General features: G+C 40.6%; 2 protein-coding genes across 2 annotated transcripts in view; both read left to right on the top strand.

The window, feature by feature from the left end:
• ADGRG2 (adhesion G protein-coupled receptor G2) overlaps positions 1-2927 on the top strand; it is a gene marked incomplete at both ends in the record, with an annotated part of 48414 nt that extends 45487 nt beyond the window's left edge. Inside the window, 3 exons of the mRNA XM_079542128.1 lie at positions 99-200; positions 883-1035; positions 2743-2927. Coding sequence (XP_079398254.1) covers positions 99-200; positions 883-1035; positions 2743-2927 — 440 coding nt within the window. The remainder of the gene's footprint in view (positions 1-98; positions 201-882; positions 1036-2742) is intronic.
• A 3271-nt stretch (positions 2928-6198) lies between these two features.
• The window catches only part of PHKA2 (phosphorylase kinase regulatory subunit alpha 2), a gene marked incomplete at both ends in the record, with an annotated part of 37397 nt that continues 24916 nt past the window's right edge, over positions 6199-18679 (top strand). Inside the window, 12 exons of the mRNA XM_079548274.1 lie at positions 6199-6276; positions 8215-8373; positions 9444-9495; positions 9863-10027; positions 10804-10886; positions 11477-11557; positions 12576-12674; positions 12977-13123; positions 13361-13414; positions 13968-14090; positions 16595-16690; positions 18135-18242. Of these exons, the coding sequence (XP_079404400.1) occupies positions 6199-6276; positions 8215-8373; positions 9444-9495; positions 9863-10027; positions 10804-10886; positions 11477-11557; positions 12576-12674; positions 12977-13123; positions 13361-13414; positions 13968-14090; positions 16595-16690; positions 18135-18242 (1245 nt within the window). The remainder of the gene's footprint in view (positions 6277-8214; positions 8374-9443; positions 9496-9862; positions 10028-10803; positions 10887-11476; positions 11558-12575; positions 12675-12976; positions 13124-13360; positions 13415-13967; positions 14091-16594; positions 16691-18134; positions 18243-18679) is intronic.

Raw genomic sequence — 18679 nt, 5'->3', positions numbered from 1 at the left:
ATTGTTAACTTTTTCACTAAAGAAAACTTTTGGTTAGAAACTAAAAAGAAATGAAAGACAACAAAATGTTGTTTATCACAGATGTCATTGTTTTGCAGGGTTCTTCATTTTCATCTTCTATTGTGTAACAAAGGAGAATGTCCGTAAGCAGTGGAGAAGATACCTGTGTTGTGGAAAATTCAGGCTAGCTGAAAACTCTGGTAAGCATGAAAATGTTTTTGTTGTTCTTTTCTTCCTTCTTCCAAAGAATTCCTAGCATTTAATAATACGCTTTTTTCTTAAATTCAATGAACTATTTTGTTCTAGTTGCAGAAATGATTTATTTCTCAAAGTACAATAAACCTCTGAAATTATACTCTTTAAAGACAGCAGTTAATGCAGTTCTTGCATTAAGTTGTTAACTGCAGCTGGTCTCTTCTGGTGCAGTTTATGGGCATGTCTTTGAAGAAGACTTCTGATCCTGATTAGATTAGAAGTTCTTCTAATCACGATCAGAAGTTTTAAGATTTGCTCCAGTTTGAGTCAATTGTAGTTTTGCCAGCAACTTCAGAAAAAACACAAGATAAAGAAAACTTTAAACAAAAAGAAAAAAAAAAAGTAGAAATAGGTTTGATTATTTTGTTATTCAGTAGTTGACTTCTCATAAAGCTGTATGCTTTTCATTCATTTCTTTAGTTGCTGGAAAATTCTAATCTGGTACACAGTCATAACACTAAGACAGCCTGTTGCTTTAAGAAGGGATTAAACAGAAAAAAAACCAAACTAGATGTAAATAATTGTAAACATCAAGAGTTATGATATTCTTCGCAGAATATTGTTCTGTTTAGAAAACTACATTAACGCTTCTATGAGTTGCACAATTTTCTCTACTATCTGTTGTAGACTGGAGCAGAACTGCTACTAATGGTTTAAAGAAGCAGACTGTAAACCAAGGGGTATCCAGTTCTTCCAATTCCTTGCAGTCAAACAGTAACTCCACTAATTCTACAACAGTGCTAATGAATAATGATTATTCAGTGCATGCAAATGGGAATGGTATGTATATTGCAATGCTATGCTCTTTCCTGCTAACATAGTAAATTGCTGACCAATTTTTGGATGTCAGGGGCAAGTTCTTTACAGAGAGAGTGGTGAGGTGCTGGAACAGGCTGCCCAGAGAGGCTGTCGATGCCCCATTCCTGGAAGTGTTCAAGACCTTGTTGGATGCAGCCCTGGGCAGCCTGCTCTAGTACCATCAGATCTGGAGATTGGTGGCTCTGTGCGTGGCAGGGGGATTGGAACTTGATCACTGGGCCCGTTCCAACACAAGCTATTCCATGATTCTAGGAATGATTATTCATATTAATAATAATAATATAATATAGGTTCAATAATAATATAAAGTCAAAATATTTCAGATTTCTTCACAAATAATATCACATCTGGTTTAGGAGATGGTACACAAAGGTTTAAAATATCCATATTATACTTAGTGGGGTCTGTTGATTTACATATCAGATAGTAGGTAATATTCATTAGTAAGCCTGTTATTTACCAAAAGCTGCTGTAAGCGCCTTTCTTGTCAGATGTACCAGGGAAGATCAGATTTTTGGTTCCCGTAATCAATTCATCTTTCGCTGCCTTGATGTTTCTCACCAGTGTTTTTCTCTTCCCAAAACCATAAATAGAAATTAGATTCTGCACTGACTGTTGTCTTCTCAGTAAATTTAACAGTAGCCAGTCATGGCCATGTTGGCTTGTGAAGTGATACAAACAGTAACACAAATAACACTATTAAATGTGTGTTTTGATTAATTCTGTTATTTAAAACAGATTAATTTAAATGTATTGCATTTGTGTTTGTGAACTCAATTTTCATGTTTCTTTCCCAGAAGAAATACTAGTTCCAGTTTGGGTTTTCCCATCTTGATATTTTATTCCATCTCATGATAGATGTGATATCAGGATGGTGGCACATCTCTTAAACTTACCTACTCTCTGAGAAGGAAAAAGAACAGAAAAAGGAAAAAGAAAAAGAAGAAAGACCAACTGAAAGCATTTGTGCAAATATTTATAATAAAGAATCCTACTTCTAAGAAAAAATATCTAGAGTATGGTGTATAGATATAGGAAATTCTATCCAGTGAATTGAGCATTTGTGGAGCTGGTGTTCCAGTCCATTAAGAGGCTTCATTTGGGAGTGGTATTACATATGTTCACTGTAGGGACACAGAAATGTTTAAGATTTTTCAATCTAAATATGACTTGCAAAAGTATTTGGACCAAGGCCACATTCTGATCGTTCTCCAGAAATAAATACTGCAAGTTAAATGCATTTTAAAGAGAAAAAAAACCACAAAACCTGCCATGTTTATTCCAAGTTTATTTCATATCCATGGCAAAACTGAGAAACTTGAACTTAACTATAGTTAATGCAAAACTGGAGTTAGAAGTATTTTGCATCTTACCTAGTGACACTGATTCCAAGTCTTAGTCTACATAGAACTTCTTAGTTCTTAGAATTGTGACCTTCCTGGTTGAAAATGTGAAATCTTTTTGTGTGTACAGTGTATTAAGGTCTCTCAGATCTTTTACTTGTCTCGCATAGAGTAAATATATACAGAATGCGTACAGAGAAATCCTCATCTTGAAATTATTGCAGAGATAAAATGAGATACCATGAGCTCCTTATACTCACTGGAAAAGTACTGTATCTTCTGATTCTGACCTTCTCTGAGAAGGGACAACTTTTTGTTTCTACAGGCCATCTTTCCGGTGAGAAGAATGGTGTTTCTTTCAGCGTGCAGAATGGTGATGTGTGTCTTCAGGACTTTTCAGGCAAACAACTTGTATTTCAAGAAAAGGATGACACTGGCAGCCAAAATAGCCGTATCTCACTTAGAAGGACTTCAAAGAGGGGAAGCTTACCTTCTGCTGAGAAAATGTGATTTCCTTTTGAACGGAACACTGTTTTACAGTATGAAGTAGAGATTTACTTCAACAGTTTTACATAATGTGAGAAGACCAAAGACTGATTTTATTTAATATATTGTCTTGAAACTTCCAGGCAGCCATGTAATGGCTTGACAACGACAATTATTAATTGGAAAAAAAAATGGGGAGGAAGCTCCTGTTCTGACAAGGTATTTCGGATGTCGAATTACAGCTGGCACGTTTGTATTTTGATTCTTCATTAGAGATATTTGAGGATTTGTACGCTTAAAGTTTTGTTTAGTTTTTTTTTTAAGTACAATTAAGTATCTGGATATAATGCATAGTAGTATTGTATAAATGTAGGAAATTACAACTTGTGTGTTAACTTTAAAAACGTTAGCTATACTGTCTTCAACTTTTTGTATGTTAGAGTTGCGGGTTAGTGCTGTACATAAGGAGGAGAATGCCAGCCTTTAAATATCTTAGTGGTAGTTTTATATTTATTTCTTGTAATATAAATTTAAATATTCTTTTGTATAGAAAAATAATTGATATTTTGTTTTAACTTTTGTTGTACTTTGCATTTGTCTTTAATTGAAATAATTAACAGAATGATACAGAAGTTAATGTGTTCAGTTAGTGAAACCACTTACTGTGGTTTGCCAGAGACGGAACTGTATATGTGAACACCATTATTTTTTAATCCTTAGTGTCCTCTTTCACTGCAACACAGAGAGGTAGAGAAACTGGGTGTCATCAAAGTAGAGCACTAAGAATGAGGGAGTAATGAATAAAGCCACCTGTAAGTTATTAAATGTAGCTAAGTTATCTTAGTAGCTGGACTAAGTTGGTGGGAGCTTTTGCCATTGATTTCACCAGGTTCAATATTTTATCTTGAGTTCCAAGTATTAAACACACTGCCATTTCTCATCTACAGTGATTTTAAAAAGAAAAAAAAAGTGTTACTTTTTTTGAATAAAAAGAATACAGAAAATAATGCCGTTATATTTAGTAGCCTAGTAAATTGTTTGTTTTGTTGTGTGGCTGTTTTTAAGGGGCAGCTCTTGAGCAGTTACAATCTATTTCTGCTTGCATTTTGGTCCTTCTTTGGCAAACCAAATTCTGAGGCCCCACCTCAGTTACTTCCTGAATCATCATCTAATTTCCTCTGTGATATTTCTCTGAAAAAGGTGGATTTTTGGCTCCTCATACGCAACAGTCAGAAGAAAATAGAGCCCATACAACACTGTGAAGATTTCTGAACAGTGTGAGCACAGGTTGTACCTACTTCTTAGACAAGTGTGCAGTTGTGACTTTCTTTTGCTCCGTGGGTTCTTGTGGAAAGGTTGGATAGTGCCAGAGCAAACAGTGCAGTGCAGTGCCGCACTGCAGAGTGCCAACCCTTGGAAAGGGGCTTTCTGAGGCAGGTGCACACTGGGTGGGAGAAAGAGTTCTGCTTTCCCAGAGGACTCAGTAAGGATCTCTGGAAACACTTCTCAACAAAGTACATCGGTGGAACACATTTCTGGGGCTCTGGTGCGGTTGTTGAACCAAATTACTAAACACTCATGAGGTTCTAAATGCAGTGCCTGGATTCTTTTGGTCACCTATGCCTGAGACTATGCAGAATATGCCTTTAAAGTGAGAATTCAAAGCATTTGTTGTGTTTATCCACAAGGTTTTAACTGCATGTTAATAAAAGAAAGTACTGGAATGCTAGTAGCTAGAGTGCTTTTATGTGAATGCTTTAACTGTTGGCGAATTGCCTTTGCACTGTTTCTTGTAAATTTATTTAATGTTTGTGTATTTATATTTTCAACTGTAAAAAAAAAAACCAACAATAAATTTACAGCAAGTAAACACAAAATACATAAATTTTGTCTTTTAGCTAAATGTGTCCTTTTACTGGATTGTGTTACAGTTCTTGAAATGATGTGAGCCGGAGTATGTCACCTCATGAAGAAAGTGCTGGCATGGCCTTTGCTTTTTTGTGTCCATGTCATATTTCACCTTTCATGGCTCAAGCAGATCTGTCTTTCGCAGAGATATGAGTCTGATATAAGCGGTCGGATGTAAGTCTGCCCAGTCAGTGCTTGTTCCTCCAGTCTGCTGAAACTCTTCTATAAGAATGCCATGAGTAAAAGAATCATAGAATCGTTAAGGTGGGAAAAGACCTCTAAGATCAGGTCCAACCATCAACCTGTCCCCATTATACCCATTGACCACATCCCTCAGTTCATCGACACGGTTCTTGAACACCTCCAGGGATGGTGACTCTACCACCTCCCTGGGCAGCCTGTGCCACTGCCTCACCACTCCTTCTGAGAAGAAATCTGTATTGATATCCAACCTGAACTGCCCCTGGCACAATTTGAGGCCATTCCCTCTTGCCTTGTTGCTGTTACCTGGGAGAAGTGGCCAACCCCTACCTCACCACAACTTCCTTTCAGGCATTTGTAGAGAGTGATAAGGTCTCCCCTGAGCCTCCTCCGGGGCATGGCTGAATTTGGCTTCAGCAATTCTGTACTAAAAAGTATATTCTACAGTTACAGCTTGGACTCTTCATTTGTTTCTATTTTTGCACCTCGACTTATACTAGGATTATTTTAATCATTCTTATTTGATTTATCCCTAGGCATGGGAATTTCACCTTACTTGGCCATACACATACTGTAGTAAAGTTTCACACTCCCGGCAGCCTGTTGGTGTAGCCCAGTGAATACCACCAACAAAGGCGTTGAAAAACCATTTGCACACCAGGGGGCGTGGGGACCGAGCAGCTGCCTAAGCAAATTTGGGTTAGCTCAACCGCCTTCTTAGGTCATAAATACAAACAACAACAACAAAAAAGTCATTAAATAAGTAGTCGTATTGTGCTTTATACAACTCTGTGGTTGTTCCGCTTCCAGTTCCTGGTACTTCATAGAAAGCTTTGCAACTCTAAGCTGTGTTACGCTCTACAGAATACGTATCCCTTCGGTACTCGGACTTTTGTGCCCTGCCAGCAGCGTAGCCATAGCAACCCTTTATCTGGGAGAAAAGTGGCACCGCTCCCTGCTCCGCCCAGCCGCTGCCGTGCCGCCGAGATCGCTCGGCTCCGCCGGGTATCGGCATAGGGCCGCGGGCGCTGAGGGGAAGCGGCGTAGGGCCCCGCCCGGCCGCCGGCAGGGGGAAGGGCCGCGGGCTGGGAGGGCTGGCGCGCCGCCCGCCGCGCACGCAGAGAAACGGCCGCCGCCATCTACGGCTGCCGGCGCGCCCATCGCGGCCGGGCGGTGAGAGGAGGCGATGAGGAGCCGCAGTAATTCGGGAGTGCGCCTGGACGGCTACGCCCGCCTGGTGCAGCGGACCATCCTCTGCCACCAGGTGAGGGCAGCGTCGCCGGTGTAGCGGCTGGGGTTCGGAGGCGGGTTCGGCGCCTGGGTCGGGGCGAGCGGGTGGAGGCGGCTGTCCGACCTTCCCGGGCTGCGGCAGCTGGGCCCGCACCTGCAGCACTAAGGGCTGCCCGCGTTCTGAGCGCTGAGTGCAGGTATCGGCGCTGCTGGGGAGAAGCTGTCACCGGCTCCGCCTGCGCAGCGCCGTGCGTTCTGCTCGGTGCTCCTGCTTCAGGTGTGTGTGCTGAGGGTGGGGGGCATGCACGGTGTTGTGTTTCTTTTAAAGTGGTTCCCTGCGCAGAGAGAAGGGCTGTGGGGCTTCTTGTGTGAATCTAGTCCCAAATGCACTTCACTGCAGTGACTTAGAAGAAATTGCAAAGCAATCATAAGTGAAACGTCTTTAGATGTAAGGAAAAAATCTTTAACAGTGAGGGGGTGAGGCATCTCTGGTTGCCTATAGATATGGTTGATGCCCTGTCCCTGGAGACTTTCAAGACGAGGCTGGATCAGGCCCTGGGCAACCTAATGTAGCTGTGGTGTCCCTGTTCATTGCAGGGGAGTTGGACTAGATGGCCTTTAAAGGTTCCTTCCAACTCTAAGGATTCTATGATTCTATGACTCTTAACTAAAGAAGTGAGCACCCAGAGCCCAACAGGTCAGTAAGATTTATACCATCAACTCAGTAAGACTTATGCTATCAGCTGTTTCTGTGGGCACAAGCTCCAGACACCTGAGAGCTGTTATCATTAGGTGAACTACTGAAAACCTACCAGCAACAAAAAGCAAGGATCTGGTGTGAGCAGTACGAGACAGCACTGCCGGGCTCTCACCATGGTGGGCTGTGGGAGCTGCCCTGTACTGCTCTCCTGGCCCTGCGGGATGACCTTGGGTTCCTTCAGCAGCTGCTGGGGAGCTGGGCCTGAACTGAGCCACTCACGTCCTGTGAGCAGCCAGACAGAAGAGCAGCAGGCGGCAGAGGTGCTGCTGAGACAGGGCTATACAGCTCTGGTGTGCAGAGGTGACCTTGTGCCCGGCATGCAGCAGCATGCAGATTAAGCTGCTGTGCTCTGACAGAGCTCATGTTCTCTGAGACGTGGCTTGGAGAACGTGAAGTGTGTTTGGGAACATTGCGTTTTGATAAAGGTGTGTCTGACAGGGCAGGGGTCAGGTGTCCCTGCCACAGCAATTGATCTAGCATTCGTAACAGTTGCTCTGTTTGAACACACAGCTGAGAAACAAGCGTAAAAGTTAATGGCAACGAGGCAATGGGAATTAATGATTAAGTGAAAAATGTTGTGAAGTGTTTGAGTCGCAAGAGACTATGCAGTATTCTGGTTCTCAAACGGTGTTGCTACTGAACGCTACCAGAATTTGCCGTTCTCTGCATTGGAACATAAAAAGGCTTTGCATGCATTCATGCTTTAGCTTCCATAAACCAAGTGAGACAGAAACACTTTGCCCACTTCTTAGAAGAGAAGCAATTCTTTTTTACTTCTTCAAGACCATACCACAGCATGGTCACACAGACAAGGGCAGATCCCAGCTCAGTTTCAGATGTTAATTCGTTACCCTGTTTTCCTTCTAAATACACACAATTTAGATTTGTGTTTCTTCATTGTGCTTCGGCTGTCTCCGAGTGGCGTAGCTCATCAACCTGGGTGGGTGAGGGTGCCCTGATGGATTCTATAAGCTTTGTGTCCTGAAGTGCTCAAATAACTAAATTTTGCACTTCGCATGTGTGAGTTCAGGAAAGGACTGGGCATCTCTGTTGCAAAACTGTGAGAAGCTGTATTCTGCAGCCAGTATGAAAACCCCAAATCCTTTCTTTCTCCCTCCTCCAACATCTTTTGATATGGAAAGAAGTGGTTTATCGTAATAGATGGGACTTCAGGTAATAATGTTTGTTCTTTACCTTTTCTACCATGTTCAGAACCCAGTTACAGGGCTGCTTTCAGCTGGTACGGACCATAAGGATGCGTGGGTACGGGACAATGTCTATAGCATCCTGGCAGTGTGGGGGCTTGGCATGGCCTACAGAAAGAATGCAGACCGGGATGAGGACAAGGCCAAAGCCTATGAGCTTGAGCAGGTATGCTAAAATTCAGTGCAAAGCAACTATGCTATGTTTTGCCTTTTTTTCATATGGTCATGGTTTTGGTGTGCTTGCATTGCTGTTATGTCGAGGATGTGGCACTGTTTTCCCAGCATGGAATACATGTTTTGTTCTTGTGACAGCAGTGTTTATGTAACACAGAATGGTCTGTGTTCCTAGCAGCCCCCCAGGAGATTTGGAGAGCTGAGCAACAGAGAGGCTAACATCTCCATATATATACTGAAAGTAAACTGGTAGGAGTAAAACTCCCATTGTTTAGCACATTATTGTAAACTGCGCTTCTAAGAGATTTTATGGCCTCGTTTAGAAGCCTCCCTGATTAAACTGTGAGATCCTTCATGAGGTGTGCTGTGGGCAGAAATTCAAACCTAGGTTGCTTGTATCGTAGGATGGCAATTTATCATTTTTCCCCTTAAGGAGAAACGCGCCCTTTAAAGCAGCTGTCTTTGAAATGTGAACATGTGTAGTCTCACGGAAATCATATGTGGTGTGTAGACATGTTTGGTCAGAACCAAAAAAGGCAAAGCGTGATTGTATTTTTAAGCCTTAATAATTTTCCGGAATTTAAGACGAAATCTTGTCTTAATGCTTATTCTATGCTTCTCTTAATACACACTGAGGTCTCTTCACATTAGTCATCCGCTTGCTGTATAAAGAGATGAAGAGACTCCACAGGTTTTCCGGCTGTGTCTGTTTCTTGTAGTTACTTACCAGTGTTGCCTGGATCTGTCAGTCTAGCAATCATTATTCTTACAGTGGGTAACATTCCTCTTACTTCCTTAGCCAGATAGAAAGAACACAGGTTACTCTGCATGCTGGAGAGGGCCTTTGGGAAAAGATCAGTTCTCCCAAATAGAAGCATGAGAACAAAAATCAATTTTTTTTTTTTTTTTAAAGGGCATTTAAAACATTTCAGATTAATACATTTTTTTTGCCTTTGGGAGGACATTAACATGGGATGTGAACCTGTGACTTTTGCATGTTGTTTTTAACAGCTGATAGGGCTGGTAGTACAGGAGTGTCACTGGTCTGCTTTATTCCTGCAGAATGTTGTGAAGCTGATGCGAGGTCTCTTACAGTGCATGATGAGACAGGTATGTATGCATGGTACAACTCAGCACATACACTGCTGTTAGCCTAAGCCGAACTCTGGTCATGCTTGTACCTTTTTAAAATCAGGTTTGCAGCAAATCACAGTGTTGCCTTTGCAAACTGATTTGCGCAAAGGTGCATAGCTGTTACTAAGATCTGAACTCAGCAAGGTAATTTAAGCTTACTCTTTCCCAAAGAGATGTGGATTTAGGCAGTCTAAAGTTCATGCACTATGATCAATCAAAACACGCTGAAGTGAGGTAACAAAATTTAGGACCTCAAGTTTCTCCCTATCTAAGACAACGTGTTGTGAAATTGTTAGAATTTCTTCTGAAGTGTTTCACATTTGAAATCTGTGGTGCTTTTCAGGTAGATAAGGTGGAGAAGTTCAAACGCACACAGAGTACCAAGGACTGCCTGCACGCCAAGTACAACTCTGCTACTTGTGCCACAGTGGTTGGAGATGATCAGTGGGGACATCTGCAAGTCGATGCCACTTCTCTTTACTTGCTTTTCTTGGCACAGATGACTGCATCAGGTAAGCAGAAGATATTTTAGCCTTGACTATCTTGTTGTTACAGTCTTCATGTTTTACAACTTTCAATTGAAAAGGAGGAAAAAAAACGTCACTAGCTTCAAAGATCTTTGTGTAGTTATTGCACAGAAAATAGTATTTCTACGGAAAGAGATGTTTGTTAGTTAGGATTTCACACTTACAGTAACTGCCTAGGAAGTCCATTCTCTTAGAGTTTGTTGGTGTACAAATTCTATTCAGAGCTATTCAAAACCATGTCAAAGAATAGAGAGTGTGTCTGATGGACCAGTGGGTTTATTCAGAGTGACTACACCAAGCTGGGTGCCACTGTCCTGTCTGTGTTCCTCTTCTTGCGGGCATTGCTTGGCTTTCTGCTCGTAGCAACCATGCTCTTCCTCTGTGAGGATAAGTCTCTTCTCCTGGTGGTCTCCTGGCAGAGCATGAAGCAGATGGTGCAGCTGCTGCTGGAGCTGGGCCCCCCGGTTCTCAGGAGATGGACGTGGTTCAGCTCTCCCTGTTCTGTAGCCATGGTGTGTGAATGCTGTGTTTCCACTGAGAGCGTATTTTTGAAACAGATGATGTGTATTGGTGGCATTTGAAGTAGTTCATGGGCAGCAAATGTTGAGGGTTGTTGCCACTCCCTTTGAAATCAACTTGAGTCTTTCACTGATTTCTGTGAATAGTAGTTGGTAGTTGGTAACAAATGTACAAAAGCTTGACATTTTTTGAAGAGGAAATAGTTCTAATACAGCGTATTTTGTTTTTTCTCTTGTTTTTAGGGTTACGTATCATTTTCACCCTTGATGAAGTTACCTTTATTCAGAATCTTGTTTTTTACATAGAAGCTGCCTACAAAGTTGCTGTAAGTAGTTATTTATGTGTAATCATCTGAACCCAGCTTAGATGTGGGTTGAAAATTATTTCTTGATGGTAACTGAAAATACAATCCTGTTTTTCCATCAGAGGATGTCAGAATTTGTCATTACTTTGTGAGCAACATTTCTGGAGGTGGTGGGACAGCTGTGGGGGAATTTGCTGTTTTCTGGATGAAGTATAGTTGTTTTATCATCACAGCAGTAATTAATAACAATTCCTGATGTCTCATGAGCCTTTCTGAAAAGAGCAGAGTGTTATCAAACTCTTTTTTGGAAAGTGGTGAGTTGCAGAGGCACAGGGAGAAGCATGCAGTTTGGAGGTCTTTGTGTGTTTTATGGAGAAAGTGATTTATGACTGCAGATGTGATCCTGCTGGGATGTATTTTTATGTTCTGCTTTTTAAACATGCAGAGGAGCTCTTTGGAAGTCACTTGTTATTTTATTTTTAAGGCTGATAAACAGGTTTTCTATGAGGTTCTGGTTTTCTGGTAGCCTGTGCGTGTGGAGGCGAGGTAGGGAAATACTGCTTGTATATGTAACCATACCAGTTTTTTTCTTAATGTTGTTATTCTTGCAGGATTATGGAATTTGGGAACGTGGTGATAAGACAAACCAAGGCATCCCAGAACTGAACGCAAGCTCCGTAGGGATGGCCAAAGTGAGCATGTCTTTCTGACTCCTCTTTTGTGGCTGTTCCCTCACTCTGAATAGCTCTAGTGAACCCAGCGGCTTCCTTTGCATAGCCTCTTGGCAACAGTTAACTAATTGTATTAAGAATTTTTGAGTATTCAACATAAAATCCTTGTGATAATGGTTTACTTTGAAGGACCTTAGTACAGTTGTTCTGGGACTGCAAAATGTGCAGCAGAATCATTGAGGCACGAACGTGGTAGATACAGTGAACAGGATTTTAAAAGGAAAGCTCCTTGCTCTTTTCCAGATCCGCACCCTATGTGGCACAGCAAACCTCACATCAGCAAAGCCAGGACACTTCCAGGTTAACGTAGGGTGCACAGAGATTTAATGGGTGGGTTGTTAATATCTTCCTAAGGCATATACATACGCATTATAGCTGAGATATAGGAGATGTACTGATTCACCTGTTAAGGCAGGCATGATGTGTCTCTACAACCTAATGGCTGGTTGGCCATTAGGCATGCAGAGAGCAGACATCTCATCTCTCTTTCCCTAGGGAAGCGATAATATCAGAAAGAGAGGTAGATGGCAACATGCTCTTCCCTGCACTAGCAGAGGCTGATTCCCAGAGCATGTTGAGCAAGCCTTCCTCTTTGAATAGCCCTGCAACTAGGAGCCACAAATTGCCACTGAAGTGGAGGGGGGTTATTTTGGAACGTGGAATAGGAGAAGCATTTATGGATAAATATTATTTAGGTATTATTCAGCAGAAGCACTGTTTCCTGTTGCTTTGCGTTAGGTTTTAATTGTAAGAACGGTCATCAGCACATCAGTCCTGGATCCTACGAATGGAAATGCAAAAATATTGTTTACTTTTTCAGAAGTATTGACATGCTTCCCATTGAGGTTGGAAACAATATCTGTGAAGCAAACTTCTGTCTTGCCTAATAACCTTCAGAGGAAGTGTCAGATGGCTGGGTTGTACTTGGCTTAAAAGATATCTAATGCTATTTTTGTGTGTGGGTGTTTTTGTTTTGAAGGCTGCTTTGGAAGCAATTGACGAATTAGATCTTTTTGGAGCTCATGGAGGGCATAAATCAGTGATTCATGTTCTTCCCGATGAAGTAGAACATTGTCAGGTAAAAGCAGTCTTCTGTTTCTAGTGCTTGAAGAAAATCCATCTCCTTTTCCATTCTGTTCTTAATTGAAATGCTGGTTAACTGAATGGTAAACTTAATAAGGGTGACTTCAGACTGTGCTGTTCATCCTGTTTATAGTAAATCACATGGAGCTGGTTTGAAACATTCCTATGTTAACTCAGTTAAAACAGTTATGCAGTGAATTCTCTCCATTTGTAAATTGTGCATTCTGTTTTGCACGTTACATAGCCTTTTGAACAAAGTAAATTATTTCATATCCCTCTCTTCTGTGTTTTGCTCAGTCTATACTATACTCCATGTTGCCAAGGGCATCCACGTCAAAGGAAATAGATGCTGGCCTTCTCTCCATAATTTCATACCCAGCTTTTGCAGTGGAGGATATAAACCTTGTTAATATAACCAAGAGTGAAATCATATCCAAATTGCAGGTAAGCATTTCCTTTATTTTATTTTGTTTTATTTTTCAGAAGGAAGGAGAAGCAGAACCTTTTTTCTTAATTGAAAATCCTAATTAATCTGGGATTGACAGACTTGGTGGGTCCATGCATGGAACAGAGGGAGGAAAATCCCAAAGTAGCACTGGAAACTCACAACTTAGATGTTGGTATCAGTCTGTCAGGAAAAACAGTATGCTAAGATTTCTGTAATTTTGTCTGTTTTTATAGGGCCGCTATGGCTGCTGTCGCTTTCTCCGAGATGGCTACAAGACACCCAGAGAGGTACTTCTGATGTATATTTTCAGTAGATCTTAGGAAGAATGCTATTTCTTTTGGGCATGTTTGCATGTCTTTTTGGCTTGTTTGCATCAAGGGCAAAATTCAGTATCACTATTAAGACATTTGGTAGTAAACCAAGTAAATCTTGGGAATGACTCATGTCTGAAGGTGGCTAGTGGTTTAAAGACCATCAGTTATTAATGAGATAAATTAATTCATGATTCTGCAAGGTATTAACCCTTAGATGTGCTTACAGCACCTAAGGAAAAGAATTGCCTTTGAGATGCTCCAGGGTATTATGAAGTAGGGCAGAAGGATGATTATTTGGCTGACACCTAGATTCTGAGTCTGAGAAGGGCTGGTTTGTCTGGAGACCAATTAAACAAGTTTGGGAATGAATGTGAAAAAAGAAATCAAGAGGCTATGTGGAAACTTTCTGCTGTATTTTTATTGCTTGCTTGGTTTTAATTATTTGTATAAAATAGGCTTTCATTGTGTATGGAGTTTGAGTGACTGATTTAGCACTGTGACTAAAAGAACATGATTGAATTTCCAGGATCCAAGCAGACTGCACTATGATCCTGCTGAGCTCAAGCTGTTTGAGAATATTGAATGTGAGTGGCCGGTGTTCTGGACATACTTCTTAATTGATGGAGTATTTAATGAGGACAAAATTCAGGTGAGGAGAGAAGAAGCTGCTTAGAATGGAAGTGCAAAGCTGTTAACACCCCACTATAGCTTTTCTCTGTTTATTTTAGTTATCAGTTACCACCTTAAAAAGTCCGCATGACCCTTTTTTTTTATTGGCAGAACCCTTTGCTATTTGCATATGTATAAATTATGTATTTGTGTGGATGAATTACATTTGACAGATAGCAGCTGGGTGAGAATGTGGATGGAGCATTTGTTTCCACATGCAAGTCAGGCTGGATTGTAACAGGTATTATTATTTGAATGTCTTGCAATGTTGATGCTCTTTTGGCATCAGACAGTACTGGAAATCACTGAGTTCCTGTGAAACTCAGTGGAGTTTCATGCAACAGGTTGGAAGCAGTCTCCAACCACTCCGGCCTTACTGGGAGGTTCATGTCATGAGAAAAGCTGCAGTGTTGTCCACGCTGGTACAGGGAAGGGTTCCCTTTCTCTGTCAGATTGAGCGGCTCTGTTGGCTGGAGGGTTTGAGCTGATCTGGACATGGCATATTTGTCTGGTTCTGTTTGATCACCAACCATAATGTCTCACCAAATTATTGTGAGATGAGTCTAGCTTCTGTCTTCCCTGATCTCTGTGGCTTGGCTGCTGAGAACAACGTTAATAGTTCTTTCAGTCTTTTGGTACATTTAGGGAGGTTTTGGATGGGTTAGACCCTTATCAGGAGCCATTTCATTTTAACTGATTTTGTAGGTTAATTGATGATTCCTTTATGTAATTCATGCCTTTGCTGTGTCGAGCATTGAATGATCAGGGGAGCTAGATTGACTGTAACCTTTCAAAAGTTGTAGTGGTTCCTGGAGAAAAGTGGTAAATTAAAAGAGCAGCAAGTAATGAGGACTAAATGTATTCAGATCAAGAGCTCTACAGCTTGAAGGAAGTAACAAATACATGTGATTTAAAGTTGCCCAGTATGCAGAGGGACTATGATTACTAAATAAAACCTCTTAAAAATAAAATGCCATCAGAAACAAAACAAGGAATTTCAGACCAAAAATACCTTTCTATAATAGATGAAAATACAGTGAAGTATTTATTAATGTTAAAAATATGGGTTGCTTTGCTGAACACAGTAGAAATAGTCTGGTGGAGAGAAAAGTAATGTTTCATAAGGAGAAAAATCAGAGTTTACTGAAACTTCAGTCACATTGATAAAACTATTTTTTCAAAAGCAGTCTCTAGAATTTAGTTGGGTGGTCTGGGACATTATGTACCTGATTGCTTTTACGGTGTACATATGGTCTGTGGTAGGATGTGCTCAGAACGGACAATTGGCCCCCAGTTCCCACACTTTACACATAGTTGCTCGTGACACTCTTGTGATGGTGTCTAGTTTTCCACAGTTACTGCTTCATAAGCCTAATTGCAGTAGCAGCAACGATTTGGAAAATAAGCACCCTGATCACTCAACAAGAGTGGATAAGGATAGGATACTGACAGTACTAGTGTACCATGACATGAATGTGTGGGTACTTTAGCTTGTGCATTAGGCTAGAGATTATTCCTCAGAAAGGTATAGGCAGGAATAGAATTTCAGAGCCAGGTGCTGGTAGTGCTAGGAAACAGCTTCCCTGTGAGTTAAAACTTAGAATGGGAGTGTGAAGAAATGGGCAAAATAAGAAATCTGATTTAAAGAAAAAGAAATGGAAATTGTTGAATTTTAGACATGTCCTGGTGATTACTGTGGCTAACTCTACAATGGTTGTCTTACTCTGCTTGCTCTTCTCAGAGTCCTACCAGGACAGAATTGCTCAGGTGTAGGAGTTGTCTGCCCAGAGAGGTGGTGGAGTCACTGTCGTTGGAGGTGTTCAAAAACTGTGTACATGTGGCACTGAGAGACACAGTGGGTGTGGGGGGGATGGGTTGGTGGTTGAACTGGGTGATCTTGGTCTTTTACAACCTTAATCATTCTACAGTTCTAGAATAATATGTTGTCTAGCGATACGAGAACAAGAGGATTTTATGTTCGTTTAACTTAGGTATTTTATTTGCTTTACATCTATTTAAAGCTTTCCTTAGGGCAAATTTTTAAGAGAAACTGAATTCCCAGTTCTGCAAAGTTGGATTCAGAATATCATACACAAATGTGCTTGGTAGAAAGCTAACAATTCTTAAATCATACACTTCTAATGAATATTGCTAGTGCTGACGTCTTCTGTGTCACTTCGTTTTCATGATCAAATTTTATGCAGGATTTCTAGTGACTTCTTGATTGCAATATTTTTTTATGCTTTGGTTTGTTTCTGATTAAAGATGTGTGCTTATGCTTTGGAGAATGATAATACTGAGATCTTGGAACAGTGTTTGACAATTTGAAGCCTCTTCTTCCATCAGCAAGCTGTGATCCACTTTCCCCTCTCCCCCTTATTGTTTACTTTTTATGAATTTTCAACAGAGAAGTAGTAAAATTATAACTTTATTGTTTCTGTTTTGCTGAGTGTATTGTCAATTTTCTTTTATAAATATCTCCAGGTAGAAGAGTACAGAGAGGCTTTGGAAGGAATACTCATCAGAGAAAAGAATGGAATAGTTCTAATGCCTGAACTGTATGCAGTCCCTTCAGAAAAGGTATTGTGAAAATGCAGCATCCCCTTCAGTATGTGAAGTATAGATATGAAGATCAGTGTACCACTTCCCTATAGCTCATAAATCTAAGTTAGTAATAAAAAAAAAAAAAAAAAAAAAAAAAAAGCAATCCACAGCACATTATTAATTGCTGATAAACCTCTCACGGTTCCCACTGAGAAATGGTAACTTTAGGCTTCTAAATGATCAAATCCTCGAGATAGAAATCCAAGAGTCTATGGAAGTTCTGGAGCAGGTTTAAAACTACTAAGACTTTATAATAAGGTATATTTAAGAAGTTTTGCTGAAATTTAGAAATTGAATTTCAGAGAAGAAGTAAAGCATAGGCTGTTCTGCCTGTTTATTTCACCAGTGGTTTGTGCTCACTCTTTTTCAGAGCTTGTATTTAAGATGGAAACAGGTTTTAAATGAATGGGGATTTATGTTAGATCTTAAGTGTGTTTTTTTTCTGTTGTTTTTTGTTTGTTTTGTTTATTTTTCCCATCTTTTCTGTCACTGTTTAACCTGTTTCTCTCATTGTGACAGAGAAATTCAGATAACATTATATCTCCTTCCACACTACCTGCTTTTATATCTCTCCCTGCTGACTTCTCCCACTCCAGATTTCTCAGCAACCAATGGGGGTGTGGAGCCTTCTGGACTGATCTGAGTTTAGAGAGGGAGTATCAAAAGCTGATGTCTTTCTCACAGGTCTGAGACTGAAGCTCTGAGTTACCTTTCTGTTGGGAGCAAGTGTGTAACAGTACAGAGCCTTTTTGTTAATTCTGATACATTTATGATCGGAAGAATATGCCAAATAAATAGTGTAATTTTTGCCTTCCGTTTGTAAATTCTAAAATGGCTGTGATAAAGATGTTATCTAGAAGGTTGTATGCTCCTCCCTCAATAGATCTGTATACTGCAAGATCAAGTCAGGGGTTTTGGTTTTCTGTTTGGCAAAATTGAGAGATTCTACTCCTTATTTTTCCACAGACCATGCTTGTTAAAATAAGAACAGTAGAATAGGCTTTGTTTTTGGAAAGCACTTCCATGAGCGTCTTCAGAAAGTTAGGTAGGCAGCAGTGAAGTTCAAGAATCATTTTGCAAGGAGCTGGAAAGCTGACACAATTCCCTACAAGCTTCCCAAAGGGAAGGCAGCAAAGGAATGACGAGAAGAAAGGGGAGCTCCTGACACCAAAGCTACACTCATGTGCAGAATCCTCATTCAACCTCCAGCTTCAATAGTTTGAGTGGTGTATGAAAAAGGAAGCATGGTTCTTGTCCCAGGTAGCGTGCAGCCTCAGAAGTGAAATCAGTAGAAAGGGATGTCAATAATAGCGGGTTGGAAATGGTAGATGATAGACTGTATTTTTACAAATACTTCTGTTATTGGTTGTTCTTCAGAACTTTAAGATAAGTTTCTTGTTTTTTGTGTTTTTGTTGTCAGGTTGATGAGGAGTATGAAAATCCTCACTCAGTGGATCGTATCCCAGTGGGAAAGCTGCCTCATCTTTGGGGTCAGTCATTGTACATCCTTAGCTGCTTATTAGCAGAGGTAATTATTTCTTGTATAGCAGATGAGTTTGTGTTTCATTTTGTTTTGAGTAGGCTTAGCCTTTAAGCATAATTTGATTGTCAGGTAGGAGTCAGTGTGTTTTCCAATGAAAACTGTGGAGGGGTGACTGAGCTTTCAGGAGCTTATTTGTGTTATTATGGATAACTTACCATCTGTATATTATGCTAAATTGTGTGTTTCTCATCAAGGTCAGTAAGTTGCCAGATATGCTCAAGAAATACAAAGTCAGTCCATACTGATTTGACAGTTCCAGAGCTAGGATTCTGCAATTTCAGCTCCACTTGATTGCGCATTATTCTGCAGCATAAGATGCCTACAGAATTGTCCAGTATGAGCTATGGACTTGGAAGTGAATAACTGAGTATCCCTGAGGAACTGCAGAAAAATCACTGGCATGGTAGCATTGCATTACTTGC

The sequence above is a fragment of the Tetrao urogallus genome (genome assembly GCF_951394365.1).
Source record: "Tetrao urogallus genome assembly, chromosome: 1".
Taxonomy (NCBI): domain Eukaryota; kingdom Metazoa; phylum Chordata; class Aves; order Galliformes; family Phasianidae; genus Tetrao; species Tetrao urogallus.
Note: the sequence above shows the minus strand (reverse complement) of the source record. Positions and strands in the feature narration are given on the sequence as shown.